The 23,279-nt window shown below is 40.4% G+C and overlaps 1 protein-coding gene across 3 annotated transcripts in view; it reads right to left on the reverse strand.

Annotated features, from left to right (window-relative positions):
• LOC123363577 (sodium channel protein type 5 subunit alpha-like) overlaps positions 1-23,279 on the reverse strand; it is a 276,479-nt gene that overhangs the window by 166,331 nt on the left and 86,869 nt on the right. For all 3 annotated transcript variants that reach the window (XM_045004716.1, XM_045004715.1, XM_045004714.1), the window contains exons 8-12: positions 23,117-23,258; positions 21,704-21,901; positions 17,161-17,343; positions 14,363-14,764; positions 1,541-1,673 (exon numbers count right to left, since the gene is read on the reverse strand). In XM_045004716.1, coding sequence (XP_044860651.1) covers positions 1,541-1,673; positions 14,363-14,764; positions 17,161-17,343; positions 21,704-21,901; positions 23,117-23,258 — 1,058 coding nt within the window. The remainder of the gene's footprint in view (positions 1-1,540; positions 1,674-14,362; positions 14,765-17,160; positions 17,344-21,703; positions 21,902-23,116; positions 23,259-23,279) is intronic.

A 23,279-nucleotide genomic window follows, 5' to 3' on the forward strand; every position in this document is an offset into this window, starting at 1 on the left:
GGTAATCCCGCCTCTAATTACCCATTTTGAGCATGCAAAAACTAGTTTTTATGCACAACTGCTGCTTTTGTGCATGCCAGCTGATGTGTGCTTAGTTTTAGAGGCCACTTTTATTTATTTAATTAGGTATATAAATATTTGTCCATTCTATGATCTGGATGCATATACAGGACAGAAATATAATCCATATTTATAAATTGAAAACAGAACCCAACGTCCCAAGAGCAAAGACCCAATTAAACCACACAATCGAAAAATCCTTAACAAGAGCAAGAAATTGTGCCTAGACTCTATCCAGACACAGGTAGCTTGGAAGCAAGTGGGACCCAGCAATTGTGTCTACTTATAGGAGATTGGTGACTGTACAGTGGATTACATGTACTGTTCCATACAGTAGTGCCTGTTACCATTTCTTTATAAGAAATATTTGAAACTCTCTCAGTTATGGCCATCATTTTGAAGCATAACAGTTGTTGCCAATGTAAAATTTTGAAGGAGGGATGAAATAACCTCCCCCTCAAGTGAATAATGACTAAGGATGCAGTCAGAAACGAGTTGATAGTATATGCAATCTGATACACTAATATTGTTCTAGAACCTTTTAAATATCCTTAAATAAAAACAAATAACAGCAAGTTTCACTTTATTTATATACTACATGTGTCTCCCATTTAGAGTTGGGGAAAATAGTATTTTTGTCTTGTAAATATTCGCGGACAAATACTAGTATTTTGAAAATAATGATACATTTGATCCAAATCTTGCGGTGGGGATTTTGCTATCTTTGCCACTGAACTAACATTTTAGTAGTTGGGATGGTCCAACATCATGAACTTGATGCAGATGGAAATTTACCATTTTCACCTACTCTGCTATTTTCAGAAAACGATTTTTGCTTTTAGGAAAAATTCTAGAAAAGATTGAAATTGGTTTTGTTTTTTGGAAACACATTTAATGCAAGTTGCACCTGCAATGAAGTTCACTTGACTGGCAATGAGAAGATTTCTGAATATCTCATCTTGATTGTTATTTACAAAAAAAAAGTGTATGTCATTTACTCTTTTACCTGTATATACTTAAATTTGATGCACTTTGGAGTGCTGGATGTAGGAACCTGATTTACACGCCTGTATGGGCTGCTCATATCATTGAAGCTTGCATGGAGGGCAGAATCTTGACTCCACCTTGTCCATGCACTGGCCCATGCACCAGAACTGGGGTAGAGTAGGCAGTAATTTTGGTCAGTAGGGCTCCTGCAGATTACTTCCCCCTGAAGCAAGGCGGAAGCAGGAACTAACCTGTGACTCACAGTCCGAGTTCCAGCTCTGTTTTCAGGGCAGTGCACCTATGTGCTGCTCTCTCCTTAGGCTGGATTGTAGGGTTACAATCCAGCGCATTATATTTGTGGCATAATGATCACACTAACCTCTAGTACAGCAACTTTTTCTGTAGTAACAGATATTGAAATTTATGACAGTATGATCTTTGCTACCAACATATGCTTGGGTTTGAATTAAGGAATCAGTAAGGAATGTCTTACCTTCCATGGCACTGGTAATGATACTGACTGCACTCACTGCTCGTTGTCTTTGAAATGGCTGGTCACAATGGTCCACTGAAAGGCGATGGGGCATCAAAAGCTGCTTCTTGCTTGCCTCATCAGATGGAGAGGTCTGTTTAAATGGACATACTTGGTCAGCAAGGCACAAGAGAGGATGAAGTCAGGGCAGACATGGAGTAGAATTTTCAAACTCAAGGAGCCTATGTTTCATGATTCTTTTATTTTGAAAATGGGACTTCGGCATTGCAACATTGAGCAGAGCAACCTTAAAAATCTGGGACTAAGTCTCTTTTGAAAATATCACTTAGGCATCAAAGTCAGACAAGTTCTTTTGAAAATTTTGCCACTTGATCTAGATGCACTGATCCAGACTGAACATGTAAAAATATGCAAGTGAGGAGGAAGGGTATTTCTAACATCAGAGAAACATCAACTCAGTAGGCTCTTAGCTTGTGAAAGAAACTCTATTTAATTACAATAATTATAACATTACTTCTGAAATGTGTTAACTGTTTAATTATATGGATACGAAAGGAAAAGGGGTTTGAACAAAAGCTCCAGTTATTGGCCTTTGATATCAAACAAAGCAAATGCTAGGGGTGAAAAGTGCCTCTTCATCACATGGCTTTCCTTGGTCTGCAGTGTTGCCAACTCTTAGGAATTTATCACCAATCTCACGATATTTGGTGTTCCAGCTGTTGGAGTTCTGCGATTTTGTGAGAATTTCAGCTTCCATTTAAAGAAAAATATAAGTTTCTAGCCTTCGTGGCTGCAGAGAAACATTTGAAAAAACAAAATCTAAAGGCTCAAAACACAGAAGGCAAGTAAAAGAATTGCAAATTTATAATTTTTAAAAAACATGATTTTTTAAGCCAATCTCATGATTTTCAAGGTTTGGGGTTGGCAATACTGAGCCAGGCAACAGGATAGGATATTCTCATGCACATGTGGTATCTAAGATGAGACCTAATACTGTCACACTTACAAGAATGCAAACAGTAAGAATTCTTTTAGTACGAGCTACAACTTCATACAGAGACAAAGCCTGCTTGCTTTACTTATGCCAATGTTCCCACAGAAGTAAAGGACAGTGGATCCAGTGCTCAGAGTTGGGAGATGGAGGTTAAATTCCCTGCTCCACCACAGACCTCCTTGTATGACTTGAACAAGTCACTTAGCCTCCATGTGGCTCAGTTCCCCATCAGTAAAGGGGAGATGATAATACTTCCCTCCCTCACAAGGGTATGATAGGGATAAACAGATTAAAAACTGTGAGCTGCTCAGATGCTACAGTAATGGAGGCCAGATGAGAACCCTGCAACCTGACCTGAATCCAATGGCACCTGACTACAAGTGTTGGGTCTGGGTCATGTGGGAAAACAACCAGATCCTCTGAGGCTGGGGTTGGGTCTCCTCCCTGTGGGGTCGGTACGGCAGCAGATCTATGCCCTATTCTTGCTGGCCACCACCACCCCGCTGCCTGTGCATGCAGCACAGCATGCAGAGGAGCTGTGGCATCTTTCACTCCACAGGACACACAGCACAGCAAGGGGTGGTGGACAGCAAGACCAGGGCACACAGTCACTGCCACGCTGACCTCACAGGCTGGAGGAGAGCCGAACACATGGGTAGGAGGCATCGTTGTCACTGACTCTGTTTTGGGGCAAGGGTTAGGTCGGAAAACCACTCAACCCTCCCAGACTTGGGTCAGGTCGGTTGTGCCCAGTTCTCATTTGGGCCCCAAATTAGGCCCAAGCAGACCTCTAGGCCCGATGGGTCCAGGGGATATTTTACAGTAAAACTCATGGGAGGGTGAGGGAGAGAAAATCTCCACTAGGTTTCCCTGACAAAGCTTTATAGGGGAGAAAAGCTGGCTGCTTTTGTCCCTCCCTGCAGAGGAATGAGCTACTAGATCCACCCACAAGCCCCGTGGAACCTTCTGGATCTGCAGTGACCATGAGGAATAAGGATCCTTCTGGATCTGCAGTGACCATGAGGAGGCCTTGATCATCAACCTGGAAGCCTTGTGGTTCTGCACCGTCTGTGTCCAGGGAATTTCTGGCCACACTCACTGACAGTGCATCATTGGAGCCATGCACTACCAGGAACTCCCACTGGCCTTAGGTACCCCAGGATCGCCCTTAGAGGTGACTTCTCCACCAAAGACAGGACTGTGCAAGAAAACTAATTCGGTGTCAGTGGTGACATTTTGGAAAAAAACAAAAACCCTGCAAACTGGTCTTCTGGTCTGGCCTGTGAGCTCTTCAGAGCATAAGAACGGCCATCATGGGTCAGACCAATGGTCCATCTAGCCCAGTATCCTGCCTTTCGACAGTAGCCAGTGCTAGATGCTTCAGAGGGAATGAACAGAACAGGGAAATTTTGAGGGGATCAATCCCTTATCGTTCAGTCCCAACTTTTCACATTTGGAGGTTCAGGGACATGGGGTTGCAACTCTGACCATCTTGGTTAATAGCCATTGGTGGACCTATCCTCCATGAACTTACATAATAGCCATTGATGGATGTGTCCTCCATGAACTTATCTAAATCTTTTCTGAACCCTGTTATAATTTTGGCCTTTACAACACCCCCAGCAACAAGTTCCACAGGTTGACTGTGCACTGACTGAAGAAGTACTTCCTTTTGTCTATCTGAAACCTTCTGCCTATTCATTTCATCAGGTGATCCCTAGTTCTTGTGTTATGTGAAGAGGTAAATAACACTTTCTTAACAAATTTCTCCACACCAGTCATGATTTTATAGACCTCTATCATACCCCATTCTTAGTTGTCTCTTTTCTAAGATGAGCCATCCCAGCCTTTTATGGAAGCTGTTCCATACCCCTAATCATTTTCGTTGCCCTCCTTAGAATCTTTTCCTATTCTTTTTTTTTTCAGCTGAAGTGACCAGAACTGAATGCATGTTGTGTATTCCTCAGAGTAGAGATTGACCTTTTGTTACATGTTTGTACAAAGCCCAGAACAGTGGGGGTGGGACCATTAGGTGCCACTACACATAAAATAATAATCATAATACTGACAATATATAACATCAAAGTTCTGTGGCTAGAAATATCAACCACTGGCAGACCAGAGAAGACTACTATAAAGAATTTTAAAGCACCACTTCAATCATTGGCTAAACCAGGCTACCAGCAATTGCTTTTAAAAAAAAACGTGTTATTAATTTCTTTTATAAAAATAAAGTTGATCAGTGTACATCAAGTTACTGACAGAATCATAATCAAAGTCAAAGTCATAATAAAAGAAAAGTTATTGTAATCAAAACCTATTTAAACAAAATCCTGTAAATGTGAACAATATAAGAAGTCATCAGGCTATCTGGGGTTTATGGAGCAAGGGAACAGAGAGCGACAGAGAGAGAGAGAGAGAGAAAGATTTTAGATAAATTAGCTTGCTTTACTTTTTCCCCCTTCAAAAACCCCTCAACAAATCAAAGAAATAAAAACATTTTATTAAAAAAGGAAACATTTACAAAATTACATAGCCATTCACACCAATTTGGCATACATAATAAAATACATAAAAGTCAAAGAAAATATTACAAAAGGAAAAGAAATAACCTGGCAAAGGAACTACGGAAACAAATTTCAAAGTCAAAAGAAACAACAAATGAAAATGAATAAGAGAGAAGAAATTGCTCTTCTAATTCCCTCTGCAGAATTATAAAGCATAAATAAATCTCCCACTTCAAATTATTCTGGATTATTTAACTCAGGGGTAGGCAATTTATGGCACGTGAGCTGATTTTCAATGGCACTCACACTGCCCGGGTCCTGGCCACCGGTCTGGGGGGCTCTGCATTTTAATTTAATTTTAAGTTAAGCTTCTTAAACATTTAAAAAACCTTATTTACTTTACATACAACAATAGTTTAGTTATATATTATAGACTTATAGAAAGAGACCTTCGAAAAACGTTAAAATGTATTACTGGCATGCGAAACCTTAAATTAGAGTGAATAAATGAAGACTCGGCACACCACTTCTGAAAGGTTGCCAACCCCTGATTTAACTCTTTCTCTTTTTAATATCATATCATCTTTCTACTTGCTGTGACACACAGTTTAGCACATAAAAGTAGTGCTTCTTGTACTGTGCCATCCAGAAAGCCCAAACATTTGATTATAAGGAAAAACACTATACCTCTGCTAGCTTGTGCAGAAGTGCTCATGTCAAGAAACACCTCTGCATCCCTTATGCAAAACATGTTCTTTACTCCCAGGTGCACAGAGAATATACTCCGTAGGGTCCAAAATTGCAACAATAAATGTAACATATGCACCACATTACTTTTCCAACAGGATTGTTCATGGGCATACTTCCTGTTACATTTATCATTATACAATTTATCTCTATGAGAGTTTAGTTTCAGTAGGACTAGCAACATAAAAGCATATAGAGTGCAGAACTCCCTTCTTGTTTATTATTTATAGTACCTGAATATTTCTAATCCAAATGGATTTTCAAATTTCTCTATTTTCCTCAATAACCACAGTATGCCCAATTCTGAGACAATGTGCCTTATTCAGCAAATAGTCATGTTGATATTAAAAGGACTATTTGCAGAGTAAGTTACTATCCAGTGTGAGTAAGGGTGAATATTTTTTGAAGGAGATATATCTAAGTTATAGTTCTTTCCTTGCTTCCTCATAGCTCAGTTGGGGCAAGGGCGTGTAATTTGCTGCTGACCTACACCTGCAACAAATTACAACACACAGACCCCTCCCACTTGCTCAGCTGCACTGACCAGTGAGTGAAGGGTGGATCCAAAGTTCTGCCTCTTCCATGCCAATGCAGCGTCAGAATGCAAAGTCTGGGTGACTATGTAGGAGTGTAAGCAAAGTTCTTACTCCCTTGCATAGGTCTGAATCCAAGTCCCAATCTAGTCTGAAATCTGTTACACATTCCACTACCCCTTAAGAAATAAAGTTTCCATCAATACAAATTCTTGAAGATGATTAATGTTAGTCGGGGAAATTTATGAACAGTTATCCTTTGTAAGGAATATATGTGTCTTTCTATATTAGAAAGAGAGATAACTAACAGTGGTATGTAGAACTGGCAGTTGAGGTGTTCTGAGATTGAGAACACATCCAGGAATCAGGCAACCAGGACAAAATACACAGTATCATCATTAGACAGGCATAATGGTTCATAGTACTTATATTTCAATAGAAATTAAACAAAAATAACAATTCTTAAAGTAATGCAGGAGATCATTTTAAAGTCCAGCCATTAAACTACATCAGAGTTTTAAAAAAGACATCTCCAGCAGGACAAGCAAGACTATTTTTGTGCTGTTATTTCATTCATTGGAAATGTTTCTCGCTTGTATTCCGTAAGTGTGTATATATACACACACACACACACACACACACACACACACACACACACACACACACACACACACTGTAATTTACGTATAAATGAGGATATATAACACTGTAACAGTATTTTGTTCTGAATAACTACAATTCTGAGGTATGCCAGTGCTGCTTGAAGATAGGCTCCTTTATGGCAGCATTTTAAAGGCTGCATTTGGAGCTGGTTCAGCTTTAATTTTCCATGTACCGTAAAAGCCTTTTCAAGCATAAAAAGGGGGTGGACAGGCTATAGTATAAACAATGGACCCAATAAAGTGACAGCACAAATGTTTAACAAGATTGAAGGAGACTATCATAGCACACAACCATGAAATGAAGGGCTTTAATTTTGTGGAAATGCCATTCTAAAAGGAGAAGCAGCATTGTATGCTAAAGCAGCTTGCAATGTTTATCTCATATTTGAATAATTAGTTGCAGGTATATGCTCATTCAGGATTTGCCTAAGCAAAGTTTGCAAATAAGCTGAAATTAGCAACAATGTAAAGCTCTGCATGTGCAGTGGTAGCAACTGAGGGACTAAGAGGGTATTATTTTAGCATTTTAGCTAGTTCTTCTCTATATTACATCTGAGTGGTGATTTTTGGATTGCATCCTTTGTCAACAAGCACTTTTTCTCGGTATAGGGAAAGCACTGATATTTTGCCTTTTCACAAGTCTTGGGTAAAGCTAGGAGAAAAAATTATCTCCTTGCTTCTATATGGCAGTCAACAATAAAAAGCTGGTTTGGTCAGCAAATGGTTTTAGTATTAGTGACAACAGAGGCCTAGCCTTTCAAAAATGGATGCCTAAAGTTAAGCTCCTAAATCCTTATTTAGGCACCTAAATACATTGCCTCATTTTTAAAAGTGCTGAGTGCCCAACAGCTCCCACTGAAGTCAAGTGAGCAACTTCTGTCTTTTCTGTTATTTTAGAGGAAAAAAATTCTGACCAATTGGAAGCTCAGGAATGGGCCTGTTTGAACAAACACCTTAATAGGACATCTAAATGCATCCTTTAGATGCTCATATTAGCAATGAGGCGCATTAAGAACTAGATCCGCTGCCTTCTGAAATCAAAGGGAAGACTCCTATTGACAGGCTTTAGATCAATCCTTAAAAGAAAGTGCCAGTCTGACAGTTCAGAGTGGAAACATGGAGCTCCATTTGAAAACTAGTCTCTGCGAGCCTAGTTCTGGTGATGTTTAGTCTCTCCCTTCTGCTGCTGCAGCTCAAGTACTTTTACCACAGCTTTGTCTCTCTATGTTCAAAACCAATTTAATCAGTGACTTTGTTATTGTCAAGTATCAGAGGGGTAGCCGTGTTAGTCTGGATCTGGATTTGTTATTGTCATGTCCCAGATGTGGATTGCTGCTGAGGTTGACTCACTAACAACACTGGAGCTGACCATCAGTGTACACCTAAACACTAAGAAGCTATAAATAACAATGACCCCAGAGATTTATACCCAACTCCAGCTCCCTGCCTATTCTAACCTCCAAAAACAGTTGTTTGACTGAACAAACAATACCAAAAACCCTGAGATTTCCCCACGGTGTTAGTGAAAGGGCTCCAGCTGGCTCCACAAGACAAGACAGGATGGAATTCTGTCTATAACTTAACCCTAATGAAACACTATACAGCAAGCAGAAACCTCTTGTTATTTGCTTAGGGATCCTCACTGGATCTGATGTGTCAAACTACAGAAAAGAGCATTGCTACAGCCCATTAATATAGTTCTGTTCAAACTGATCAACCTGCTGTGTGCAAGATGTTATTCTAACCTTTTAAATAATGAAGAAAATTCTTACCAAGGCACAACAAAGCAATTGGACACCTTAGTACAAATAACTGTGGTGCAAATGTACTGAAGCTTAAGCTGGCAGCATGGCATCAATTTGCTTGTTTAATTCATAAGCATTTTCTTTTAAAGACCAAGGACCAGTACCCCAGGCATCCCAGAACAGTGCTCAGCATGCCTGAGGAGAGGAAAGGACATAACCTTCAGAACTTACAAGAGCCTAATTTCTCTCTCTCTTACTTTGGTGTACATCAAGGGTAACTCCAATGAAGTCAACAGAATTACACTATGTAAATACAATGGGTTCAATAACAGGATCAGGCCCCACTTAACATGCTGTTATATCAAATATACTGGAAATTTCCAAGACAGCTCACTACTCAGACTTAACTTGGACTTAATTTGGAGTGAACTCCCAAACCATGTCTGAAATTCTATGTCCATTCCTCCTTTGTAACTGAGCTGCCATTGTCTGACACGGCGCTACCTTTGCTCAAGGTGCATGCAGATTACATTACTTTGTTCCCCATGCGATCTCAATGCGTTTTCTAGATTGCAAGCTGAAAAATAAGCTGTTGTTTTGGCAAGTACAAGTGCCTGAGAATTTTGTCTTCCTTTCTTCAGTTTTTCAGGTGTTTTTATGTGGCATGTAAGTATCAACAGGTGTGGTGAAGTGTGAAGAGACATGTAGCAAAGAAGCAATTGCTTTCACAATTCTCTGTCCCTTGGAGAGAGACGCTGCTCTTGGTGTTACTTAGGGTATGTTGACACTTAAAACACTACAGTGCGTCAGTGTAGACGCTACATATGGTGACGGGAGGGGTTCTTCCATCAGCATAAGTAATCAACCTCCTCCAGAGGCTGTAGCTAGCTCAATGGAAGAATTCTTCTGCTGACCTAGTGCTGTCTGCACTGGGTGTTAGGTTGGCTTAACCATCACTCAGGGGTGTGGGTTTTTCACACCGCTGAGCAATGCAGTTAAACTGACTTAATTTTCTAGTGTAGAGCAGGCCTTAGGCTGTACATCTAACTGCATGGTGGCTTAGTCAGACAGGCAGAGCAGCTTGTGAGCAAGCACACTGCCACCAGGACAGACGTAGATAAATATAGGCAGTTGGAACACTATCGATGAACATCTCGTTTGCTGACTATGGAGTCTCTCTCAACGACAGAACTAACGGTCCCAAACATGGGCCACTCAGATTACATGATCTCTGTACTGGTTTGGTAGTTGTACTTGGGAATTAGAGAGAGGAGAGGAAAAACAAAGAAACTTGGTTCCCTACTGATGCAGAATCACAGCTGTCTGTGCCTAACTACTAATCCCTCCCCTACCCCTTGGTGCAGAACATACAACTTTTGGAACTGACTTCTGCAGTTTATGCACTCATCTAAGCAGGATCCCATCTCTGTAGCAGACCAAGGTTTCGCAGACCACTCATGCAGGTCACAAGCCTGGACACTCAGAGTAGCAAACTCTGCTGCAGACAATCAGATGAAAAACAGTAAGGAACATATGTTTCCCACTCCCAAAGATGGGCAGGATCCTGACTTAGCCCTTGGTTGGCAGCTGAATAGCACATAGCCGCCAAGTTGTTCATCAGGATCTGAACTACTGCACCTGACGTAAAATCTGCAGGACAAAAGTTACTCCAGCCAACCCTATAGACAAACAAATATTTTCCCAAGTGATTAATGGTTTTGCATGCCTCAGTTTTTGAGTGATCAATTTGAGAAACCTTAAATGGGCACAATTTTCATAAGGTGCTGAGGACCTGAAATCGGGGCCTGTTGTGTCTCAGTTTGGGCACTCAAAAATGTAGACACTCAAATCTTTTTAATGTGGTGACCACCCCAGAAATGTCTAAATAAATAAATAAATAAATATCCATGCAAAATTAGAGGATGAAAGTTGTAAGATGTGAACTCCTCAAAACTCATTGTTGCATTGGTTCCATCATTTCAGGGAATGCATTAACATCACGTGGACTACCCTCACACTTCAAGCAATGGACCTTTCAAGTCAGGAGTTAAGACACATTAGTAGCATGGAGAAACTTGCAGCTTCACTACTGCTGTATCTGATTTTTTTTTATATAAACAGATAACTTCATTCTTCAGCAACATAATTCATTTAAAAAATGTTTGAAAGAAAACTAAAAAAATACAAACAATAAACCAAGAGGAGAGCCATTTTATCTCAAAACACACAGTAGTGTTCAATTTATCAGCTGTTCTGCATTTGCTCCACAGTTTAGTTAATTTGTGCACAGTTCTTACAGTTCTCTTAAATAATGAATCTGTAAGCCGGGCTTGCTGCCAATTAGCTTTTAACTCCATCTCACATTTTCTGGATAGATTAGATATTAAACCTGTTTCACAGAAGACACAACATCCTTCACATTGCATCACTAAATGAACATGTTGCTATAGTGCCTTGGCGTTATTTCCTAGACAACCACAGAAGTGCCAGCAGCGCTCCCTCCCACCATCTAACCCAGTTAATTTTCAACATATGTTTTTAAAAGAAGCTGGCAAATAAAGAGCAATGCTAGTAGAGTTCAAAATTTCCCTAAGAACCCAGTTCTGCAAAGCACCAAATGTCCCATGTGAAGTTCTGACCACAGGAGATGGGGGGTGCTTGGCACCTTGCAGGATTGGCACACACAGACGAAAGAGGGAACACCACTAAACTATCATCATTTTTCTGATTTGGTTCAGGCTATTTTCATAAACACACAAGTAAATGATCCTTCATAAACCTTGTACTTCACAGCTGTTCCATTTGTGGCATGTTTCATAGAAAGTTAAACTGAATCAAAGTAAACTGTAAAGTTTGTTGTATTGGATCAACCTTAATAAACTTTAAATAAATAAAAATGAATTAAAAATTATAATGGGCATACTGCATTATCTCAGAATCCCATTATCTGTATGATTAAATATGTAATTTATTTTAATGGCTTTAGTTTTGTTTTATTTATTATTGGGAACTATACTCATTTTCCACCTTTCCTTCAAATGATGCATTATAATTCATTAAATAAATGCCTCTGCAGCTATACTATATACTGTACGGTATAACCGGAGATGGTCCATTACTCCCAAACCCAGATCCTGAACCACATTTTGAGGATGGTCTCTATTTCTTAAAGGGCCAAAACAAAAATTCCATATCCAAATATCCTCAGACTGCAAAGAGTTAAAGATCCACATCTGGATTTTGGGGCTTGGTCCCTACTCTAGCTACTACACAGCCATGCTTCTGTCATGATCTTAGCAGGGTCAGTAACCTAATATGAACAGGGATCCTAGTTTTCCATGTTAGAAAAGCCAAAAGTCTCCGATAACACCCCCCATAAAAATCCGCATTTTTCCAGGATTAAAATGAAACACTGAACTTTAGTTTCCTTAGCCACAATATATATAGGTATCAGTTGAACTACGGTGACCATACGTCCTGTTTTGGCTGAGACAGTCCCCTTTTTAAGCCCTGTCCCAGACATTCTGATTTTTTTGGCAAAACTGGGCATTTGTCCCAATTGCTCTTGCTAACGGATGATCTTCAGATGGCAAGAGCAAACGGGACAAATGCCCAATTTTGCTAAAAAAGTGGGACACCTCCCCCTCCCCCGAGGGGGGGTTCAGAGGAAAGGTGAGCAGCGATGCCAGGTGCTCGGGCTCAGGCAGTCGGCCCCACCTGAAAGTGGCTCAGGCCAGTCCCATTTTCACTTTGGGAAATACGGTCACCCTGACGTCAGTAAAATTGAGTAAAAAGTTAATATATGTTTTTATTTTTTCACAAAATGTAAAAACTAAAGACTCTCTGTAAAAATGCAACTTCCATGTTTTTTCATGGCAAGTGGATTTCTAAGACCCCTGATTACGGCCCACCTGGCAACAGCTTTTAGAACTGGTCTTCTTCCATGTTTTTAAAAATAGGTTGATGTATCAAAATAGTTACAAAAAATGGAGGTGCAAATATTTGTGGGAATATGCTTCTCTTTAATGTTGGGAGCAGAAAATAGAACACAAATACTGTTGTTAATCGTACTACAGACTATTCATCTTCAAGTTTACAATGAGTGGCTCTATTTGCAAGACTGTGCAGGGTACACCATCACTTAAGATGGTTAAGCCTGCACTGACTTGCTCCTTAGCCCAGCACAGAGGGCAGGTGTTGGAGCTCTGGGTCAGGCTCCTCCCTGTCTCTTGACAGTCTCTTTGAAGCACTGTGCACCCATAAGGCTGTGCATGGACTGCCACTGTTTCAGCCCCTTTTGCAGGCCATGCAAGAGGAGAAGGTCCTTGTGCACTCCCATCCCCCTGCAAGCTTGTGTAAGGGCCTGTCACAATCTCAGTCCAGGGAAGCAAAATGTATTTCACAAAGTCTCCAGAAAGGGAGCAATGGAATGGCACATTGAAGAGAGGCAAACCCATCGGAGGTTTTGTAAAATATCTGTATTAGTGAAGCAGAAGCACAGATGGATTCTAGAGTTGGTGCAGGAATGTACTGGGGTGCTGAGAGGACATGCTGGAAAGTACTGAATGTCTGGGGGGTGGGGAGGTGGAGAGTTGTATGGGGAACATTAGAAGTCCTACAGGGATCTCATTATGGGGATCTCTCCAAGTTGGGTGGGGGCAGATCAGGGAGTCTCTAGATGGGTGCAGGATCCTCTCAAGTCCAAAGCTGGAAATGGAAGAAGCTGCACAGCTCCGGGAAAAAAGCTACTTTACGTATCACTTGTTGATAATCTGACAATAAATACAGACAAGACAGGGGAATTAACAAGGTTATGCAGGTCAACTTGTCCACACTGCCTCTTATACCTGGCACTTACTAATGGCAGCTGATGTTTTGCCAAGTGATGCTGCACAATGAGGTCCTAAAAGCACTATCCTTGTTGTTATTTTTTTTTAAATAATGTGGCCCTTTCGAGAGGAAAGCCACTTATTTTTATTATGTTGCTCCACCCCAGTACTCTGTGGCAAAGACTCTTCATGAAGTCAAAACCCAGTTAATCATCTGCAGTTCTAATCTGAGATTTATATTAACTGGATGCTAAAGTCTCCCTGAGAGCTACCTGGGATTTATAAGCAATTCTCTCCCCACAACAGTTATAGAATAGCCAATGGCTAGATGTTTCAAGGTAGGAACCTATAGGAGTAGAGGGGTGTATGTGTGTGGAAATCACTGGATGGAATGAAATACACATAGGAGTATTTTTAAAATATTGGTTTTGGCCACCAGACAATGCCCAAGGTGGAAATGGCAGAAGGAACCCATCAGACACCTACCACATGAAGAATGGGGTGGGGAGATTTCATTTTTTCATTAATATCCACATTTTTGAGCAAAAGAATCCAGATTAAAACCAAAATACAAATATTAGCCTCCACACAGAATGCCTCAATAAATTCCATCCAGTGGTCATGGACTACTCTGAGACTGCACAGGGTGCAAACAAATGCGGGATTTGGCCCATGGTCTTCACATGGTTTGTATGAGAGGATTTTGGTGATTGTTTGAGGTTGTTTACAGATATCATAGCAAATGCCAGTAACATTGGTGAAAGAAACAAGAATGTAAACCATACAAAAAACATACTGTACTCACCACGTCACCTGTCCCAGGGTTTTCCATAATAACTGGGGGCAGCAGTAACCCTGAAGGAGATGTTGCATCTGGGTTGTGCGCCCCGGTGCCTCCTCCTATCAAGGAAACCACACCATTGCAATCCACTGAGCTGTTCCTCTTGCCATTCTGCATGTAGTTTGGAGTAGGAGGGTGAGAGCTATGGCTTGCTTGACTTTGCATGCTTGAACGTCTCCCAGTCCTTGGAATTAAGAGTGAGCCACGCTGGCTTTCATTTTCCCCGGCAGTGCTGATTTCATCGTCGGCAAAATCTGTTTCGGAGCCAATGTCTCTGCCACGGAATCGGAAACTGAATATACTTCCATGGCTGGCTCTGCGCTTCACTGAGTTTGCATTTGGACCATAGCTAATGTCAAGCAGAGTCTGGAAGCCCCCAGAAAGGAAAAAGGGGAAAAGAAGTAACATTTTGCAACACCGTTTTTGGAATGATGAAGGTTTTGAGTTCCTCCATCTACTGCAGGAGATCAGTAAGTCCCTTTTAAATCAAGTGCCTCAGATAAGGATTTAATTTAGATGTATTTACCTCAATACAGTTTTGAGTTTTAATAACCATTCCTAGCCATGAGGTATTTGTTTAATACATGGCTGTTAAAGATGTACTGAAATGTAAAGGGCCAAGGCTGTGTTCACTTAGTAGTAAAACACTTTCTTTGCTCCTGCTCCCTCTCCATGCGATTAGAGTGAAAGGACGTGGGGGAAGGAGACGAGAAGTGTAAGAGTGGTGTGGATTGGTGAATCCAGCCCCAGCTGAAGGTGTCACAGTACATCTTCACAGGTGGCTAAGGAACAAACTTTGAAGTGAGAGAGAGCAAGAGATAAAGAAACAAGGGAAGAAATGAATCGTAGGGAGAATGAGAAGAAGAGGAGGGAAGAGGAAGAGGATGAAGAAGAGGAAAAAAAAGCAGAGAGAGAAGAGAAGACATGGTGGATTCTGGAATAGTTATCCCAATGTAAGTGTATCACTGTCTCTTTCAAGGGGCAGCTCATCTAACTACAAGGTAATATCCCTTGTACTTAAACAATGGCTCTTTTGATGATACACTGAATCAGCTAAAGAGAGACTACAAACCTGAGAAATCATCAGCAGTGATTAAGCCCAACATTGAACAACCTTTACAAAAAAACCCTAAAAAGGAACACTGCCTTACTGAAAATAGCGTTTGGAAATGCACACAGGCTTAGAGACTGTAACTCTTCTCTCCTATCTCTAAAGTGGGAATGAATTAAGAGAGAATATTTGGTGGGGAAATATAGGTTGTTTGTTTGTTTTTTACCTTTGTGGTCTGTGTACTTACTACTTCCACCTGAACTTTTTTCATGGTCCAAATCTTTATTAATAAGAATCAATTTTTTTCAGTATCTACCATCTCAGTCAAACTTTCTGGGCTTGATTCTGATCTCACACAAGATATACACCATTGACTCCAGTGGAATTATTCCTGATTTACACTGGTGTAAGTAAGAATTATAAAAATTCAGGCCCACTGTATAAAAAGACACCTCATTTTGACTGAGACCATTTACTAAATGGTCAAAAATCCATATCTGGATTTCCACGATACAGTCATTGAAACTGATTCCTGATGGCAGTGTGCTTACAGCAGCTCAGATTTCATTTGAATGATGATGAGTCAGTCTTAGTCCCTCAAACCATGCCAAGCACAGCCTTACAAAGATGATTTACTATAAGCTTTGAAAGGTTACTTCCATGTTCCTCATGCATATGACATCCAGGGGCGAAAAAATGAAAACAAGAAATATAACCTCAGAAACACATTAACAAGTGTGCAGCTCTGGTTCATTCTAGTATTTGGTATCTTGAAACCCACTCAGAACGAATCAAAACAGCAATTCTAGCATTAATAATGGTATAATTAGTAATGCAACCCACTGAATTAATTAAACAATATCAAGAAAACCCTTTCAGGATAAAAAAAACCCTAATGTGTCATGTATAAATGTTGTGAGCTGGGGAGTCATTAATTTGTCACATCTACTTACATCACTTTCACATTTTCCATGCACTTTTTTATGGTTGCCAAATGTCCCTAAATTTACTGACAATTAAGTATTGAAAGACTTAGCCCATTACATGGCTATTCAAAAACAACAAATAAACTGCTTTAAACTTTGCACCCTATTAAGTGTAGACAAATGTTAATATCTGAAACCGTCATCAGTATCTGCAGATTCACATTCACACATATCAATCATATTAATAGAATAACTTTTTAAACAATGGGCTTACCCATATTCTTTTTTTCCCCCTACAGTATAAAGTGAAAACAATTCCAGAACATTTGTACTGAGAGGTGATAGGCAAAAGATTAAAAAGCAAAGCAAAGAAAACTTTTCAAGTGTCTGCTGTACATCATTAAAAAGCAAAAAAAGCACTAGCCCATTAGTAGGGATATGGTTGCCATAACTAGATGGATTACAATTTACAATGAACATGTTACCATGAAAATAAATGAGACTGGGGAAATTTTGAAATGTTTTAAAAAACAAACAAAAAAATGACAAAAATGCTTTAGTGGGCATTTAAAAAGATGACTTTGAAATTAGAGTAGATAAATTTTTCTCCACAATTATAACATATAGAATTTGTGCAAGCTAGTCACGATGCTCAGTGTTTGATCCTTGTTTATTGTTAACGGATTTTTTTTGTTTTAATTACAGTATTACCATTCAGAGCCCTGATTATTCACCAAGGTACAGAGTGAAGCAAATTGTCATTGACATTTCAGATAATGACTTACCATTCTTCGCTGACCACCATCATACTCAGATTTGGGAACCTTTTGGTCTTCCCCATAATCTTCTACCCCCAAGGACCTCTTTTTCGTTCTCCTATTTCTTCTCTCTTTGGCATTTTTGGATGCTAAAGGTGACATTTCAAATGAGCTAAGTGACAGTGAATCAATTCCTCTAGCAGCCAGTGCCTAAAAAAATGAACATAGCAGATATACCATTTGCAAGTTTAGGATGTCAGTAAGTAATAATGATTATTCTTTTTGACAATTAGTTTTCATTGATGAGTTTCAGCTCATGGTGAAAGTTAAAATTATATAAAAAGGGACTGGTCACAATATTTAACTAACTGTAAAAATACCACATTTGACTTACCAGGGTCTTAAAAAAATTCTATCAGCTCTTTCATTTCAACACTGCAATAATCTAACATCTCCACTTATCCACTTGATGACTCACCAGCAATACATTCAGGATACTAAGTTTCCAGTCTAAAACTGTAAGTGCACATGTTCATGTCATGTTCTCATCCAAGCAGTTTTCTCCTTGCATGTGCTTAGGCAGAGGCATGGCAATATAAAATAATGTTGTCTTCTGAAGTAATCAAGAGCACAATTCTTATATATTTCAACAGCTAGGTCTCCAGTGTGGACAGACAGCACAATATGTGTGTGCGCGCGCGCGTGTGTGCACACACACACATACACTCAAGTCATACGTATGCCTTCCATCCAGAATAAACTAGACGGGTAGAATTTTAGGCCTACCAAGCCTTGGCAGTGCCCCTTTAATCAAAAAGGGTGAATCAGAGTGGAGCCCAGCTGGCTGCCATTGGGCTGTGCATTGCAAGATCTCTGTGCTCTTCACAGGATGATACTAACAACACTAGGTACGCTGGATGACACATTTTTATAAGTGAAATCTTATCCCAAGCAGTGACAGTGCCAGCTCTGATCAGGGATCCGAGGCGACAAATGCAAACCATGGGTGTAAAAGAAGATAAGACAGACTTTTCAACTCCACATGCCTCTGCATCATGTTCTCCACGTCAGCTATCTTATGGAATCACTGCACAAAAATTCTGATAACAGGCGAGCTGCTAGAAACCCAACTGCAGCTGAATTCAAAAAAAGCCTGCCAGCACAAATCAATGGTCTTGAAAAGTCAGTGGAAAGCCAGGAAAGAAAAATCAAAATATTAGAAAAGAAGTTGCAGACCCATGATGAAGCATTTGATGAGAGCTGGGGATTCTCTCAGGCACAAACAGGGAGTTTTGAACCTCCTAAGAGGCTACTGAAAACTTGGTAAAAATCAGACTTGAGCAAAACAAATAAGATTAATTTTGGGGGTACCAACCAACTGGAAAGAGCCACACCCACTGATTATCTACTAGGGTGACCAGGTGTCCCGAATTTATAGTGACAGTCCCAATTTTTGGGTCTTTATCTTATATAGACTGCTATTACCCCCCAACCCCCATTCCGATTTTTCACATTTGCTGTCTGGTCACACTATTATCTACTAAGCAGGGCCCCCATTTGCAGGTTCCTTGCCAGAATACAGAAGGTATCAGATAATCACTGAACAATGCTATAGGTTCTCAGGTATAGTAGAATCTAATGAATCTTCATCGTTATTTTCTGTAAGCCACCAGACTCAAACAAGCAATCACCCTTAAGAAACAGAACATACCCCTACTCCCACAAGCGTCAGTCAAAGTAATGCAGCAAGTTAACAGTTGTAAAAAGAATCAGTTATGTATTTTAAGGAGTGGGGGCAGCTCTATTATCCTCTATTAAACAGATTACAATGCAACAGCAAAACTTAACTCTTTTGGGACACATATTCCATGAACAAACTTCTTAGAGCAGAGAAGAAGAGGGAGGTTTCAGATGCTTTTCTGGGCATTGTTCTCATATGACGTATTTCTAAAGAAGTGTTCTGTGTAGCTCAAAAGTTTGTGTGTTTCACAAACAGAAGTTGGTCCAATAAAAGATATTACCTCCCCCACCTTGTCTATTTGCGTCAACTGATTTAATTGGTATGCTGAGGTATTTTTCCTCTTGAAGACTCAATGACTCTTTTGGAGTTAGCTTCAGCCTTAGGAATGTGTTGGACCAATTGCATAAGATCACTGATCAGCCCCAAGCAGGCCTCTCAATTAGAGCTGCGTTCTCTTTGTATCACGTAGCATAAGTGCCATTCTGAACAGTTTAAATTTTCCTTTCTGCTTGCCATAACATTTTTCTTTATCTCCAAAAATGGTACTATTAAGGTTGCCCTACTCTTCCCAGTATGATACTTTGTTTTCTGTTGCTTATAACTTTGCCAAACTTTTAACTGTTTGGACTGATTTTTTCCATGCTTGCCTCAGCCTGATTTGATTTTTTTTTTTAAGAAAGTTTCAGCCAAAATGATGAAGCTGTTTCTGAGAATGAGGCCAAGAAAAAAATACATTGTTTTGCCCATGATAAATAATTCTGGTGACCTTTTCTTTAAGAAGCTCTAGTGTCCCTATGCTTTGAAGGGGGGACTTGAAATTTGAGAAGGGGCCGTCCTTTGTATCAGAGATGTCCCTTTTGCTGTTCTGTGAAAATCTGCCCTAATTTGGCTAAATTATAAGCCTTTGAAAAAAATCACAGTTTTCACATGCTCAATAGACACTTGCTAGAGCTCGGCAATTCAAATCCCTAAAAAATTTGTCTGCACTGGGCATGTTTTCGCCTGGGGGATGAGCAGGATTTTCCCTGCGTTTACAGCCTGGATTATGGTGGGCTAGGGCTAGACACTGGAACTGAGAGCAGATTGCCTCTCCTGTGTTCTCAATGATCCCTCTGCTGGGCATAGACAGCTTGGAGGACGAAGCTGTCTGATTCAAATGCAGAGGAAAAAATAAAGACAGACAGACCTGTGGGGGAGGAGAGTAGAGTCAAAGTTTGGTTGGGAGCTGGCAGGTGGGGAGAAATGGGAGAGACTGGGCCTGCCTGGATGAGGACAGTGAGAGTCAGGGGACAGAGACTGGAACTGGAAGCCGGGGGATGAAGACTGGGACTGGCTGGGCAAGGAGACTGGGACTGGGAGGGAAATGAAGGGAGGACTGGGAGCCAGTGGGTATGTGGGGAGACTGAGATTGGATGAGGCGCTGAGTGGAGACAGGGGCTGATTGGGCCAGGAGAGTGGTGCTAGGAATGAGTGGAGCAGGGGAAGGAGTTGGGGTGTGGGGAGTACATGTGACCAGGAGCCCAAGTTAAATCAAGTTCCATTTCATGTTGCGGAAAGCTTAATCTCAGGAAGTGCCTGTTTAAGGGTCTGTAACATAGGATTTTATCTGTACAGGGAGTCCTCGGACTTACGACACAATTCATTCCTTAGAATTGCATTGCAAGTCGAAACATTGTAAGTCGAAACCGCTTTTCCCATAGGAATCAATGGAGGGATGGATCCTGAACCAAGGCTTGATACACTATTTTCACCACAATAACCCAGATTTTTGTAATAAATGAATTATAGTCTATTGTTGCAACATCAATGTATTTACTATACACTGTATTTTGTAAACAGCATTCAAATAAACATATAAACTCACATATGCTGTTCAGAATGCCGGCAACACAGGGTCGGAAAGCCAGGGAGAACAGCACACACGCTGAGCCTCAGCCAATCACTGTTCAAGCTTTCTGACTGGCTGAGACCGGGGCATGAACCAATCAAAAACAAGCAGCAACCCCACCCAGCAACAAGCTATCCTGCTGCCTCGAAGCCAATCAGAAGTGACCCCTTCCATCTCCATACCAGTATAACGCAACCAGGAAGTGATTTCAAGTGAACTTTATGCAAATGGAGTGTCGTATGGGCGAAACAAGTGTCGTAAGGGTGAAACGAGCAGTTAATTGAAAACCGTCGTAAGTGGCGTCCGACGTAAGTTAGGCATCATAAGTCCGAGAACTCCCTGTATAGGCCCAGAATTGTAAATATTTTAAACAGGTGACCCTACATATTCTCTCATTTTTGTCAAACAATAGGATATTAATAGTGGTTTGAAACTGTAAGATTAATAAAGCAAATGAAAAAAGAATGTTAGTTAACATGTACGGAAGAGAAGTGTGGCTACTTTAGTCCAGTTCCACACACAGCTTTTGTTCCCATGTAACTATTGCAGTTAGGGGCATGATGTTTACCAAAGCAGATGTGCGGTACAATCACTAGTATGGACACAGATAGACCAGTATAAAAATGCCTTATATACCATTACCAATATCACTGTGTCCATGCTGTTGGGCAGGCGGAGAGTGTGGGGAAGTTGCACGATTTTAACTTTACTGGTAGAGGCAAAGCAGTACAGCTTTTGTGTGTAGACAAGCCCTTACCAGTCACAAACATTACCCATTACATTTCTTCTAGAAAAGATTGTAACTCCTCTGAATAAGACAATAATCAGCAACTCATTTTCAATAGAGCCCTTATTTCATTGGCTTATATGTTTAGAATAAAGATTGAGTGTTGTTGTATTGCATGTTCAGGCTAAGACCAACAAGAAAATAGTTTACAGACCTCCTGCTCTTTCTTCAACATTTCCATGGCTTCCCGAAACTTCCTTTCCTTTGCCTCTGTTTCAGCAATAGTGGCTTGGTTCTGTTCTTCATAAGCCATGGCTACTACAGCCAGGATCAAGTTGATCAGATAAAATGAGCCCAGAAAGATGACCAGCATAAAAAAAAGCATGTAGATCTTCCCAGCAGATCTCAGAGTCTGCAAGCACAAAAATAAAGAGTCTGATGCATAGTTAAGTTTAAGGTTTCTACAATGTTTTAAAAGATTTATATTTACTTTTAATTAAATTAGATTTTTGCTAACAGCCTGAACAGAAACCCGTTCAATATAAAAACAATCACATCATAGGAAGTTACACTCTCATCATGAAATTGCCATAATTTAATCAGGTGATCATTGTGTCATGCAGCAAGATGCATTTTAAAATGAGTGTTTTTTCTCACGAATACTGGGTCTGAGTTTGTTCGATAACAGATAAACTTATCAGTAATTGCAGAGAAAGCATTCTTCACCTAAAAAGTCAGCACACTGATTTCCTTTGAATATAGACCTTCAGAAACTTGCCATCTGAATATAATTTTTCTGTGCTAATACAGAACTTGCCCTCAGACAGTGGTACATTTACTAAATGCTAATTGTTCAGCCTTCCTTTTTATAATAATAATAATAATTGGAGATATACCAATCTCCTAGAACTGGAAGGGACCTTGAAAGGTCATCGAGTCCAGCCCCCTGCCTTCACTAGCCTCCTTGATGGAAAGCTTGCTCTGGGGAGAGCACTCCTAGGTGTGTGGGTACAATTTACTCTCCTTCTCCATTTAATTCTGTCAAGAAGCATTCCAAGGGAAGTGATGGTTTTTGTCAGGTGCAAACCATTCTCCTTTGAGTGGGACTGGGATCACCAACTCATTTTACACCAGCCACCAAACAGTCACTATATGGTGACATCTTTCAGATTCAAACAAGTTACCCAATGAGAGCTTCTTTCTCCAATTTACCAACTGCCCTTAGCCATCCACTGACAATCATCTCCTAAAAATTCATTGCAGCAACTGATGGCTCCTGACTAGGATGTACACAGGATAGTCATTCATTCTGTGTCTAACCTCCACCAATTTTCTTCTAACGTCAACTACTGACTTTGGACTTGTCTACACAGTGAGTTAGTGCATAGCAAGCCAGGGCACGAATCTACAGCACACTAGCTTGCCACTCACTAATTTGCTGTGTAGCCCTTGTGCACTAAAAGTTCTGTAGCGCAGTCCAACATGCTTCTGTTTCACACAACGAGATAGGGCGCATCAAGCTAGTCTGCTATAGATTCACACCCTAACTCATTATGTAGACAGACCAATATATCATTGTAAGTGGATGACTGATTTATTTAATGTTTTAATGAAAAAAATCTGATACCTGTTGATAGAGACGCTCCCAGTAATCCTGTGTCATCAGGCGGAACAAAGAGAGAAAGGCCCAGCCAAAAGTATCAAAGCTTGTATAGCCATGATCAGGATTTTCACCTGCCTTTAGGCATCTATATCCCGTTGGACACGTGCTACAAATAATAATAGAAAAT

This window comes from Mauremys mutica, chromosome 2 (assembly GCF_020497125.1).
Source record: "Mauremys mutica isolate MM-2020 ecotype Southern chromosome 2, ASM2049712v1, whole genome shotgun sequence".
Taxonomy (NCBI): domain Eukaryota; kingdom Metazoa; phylum Chordata; order Testudines; family Geoemydidae; genus Mauremys; species Mauremys mutica.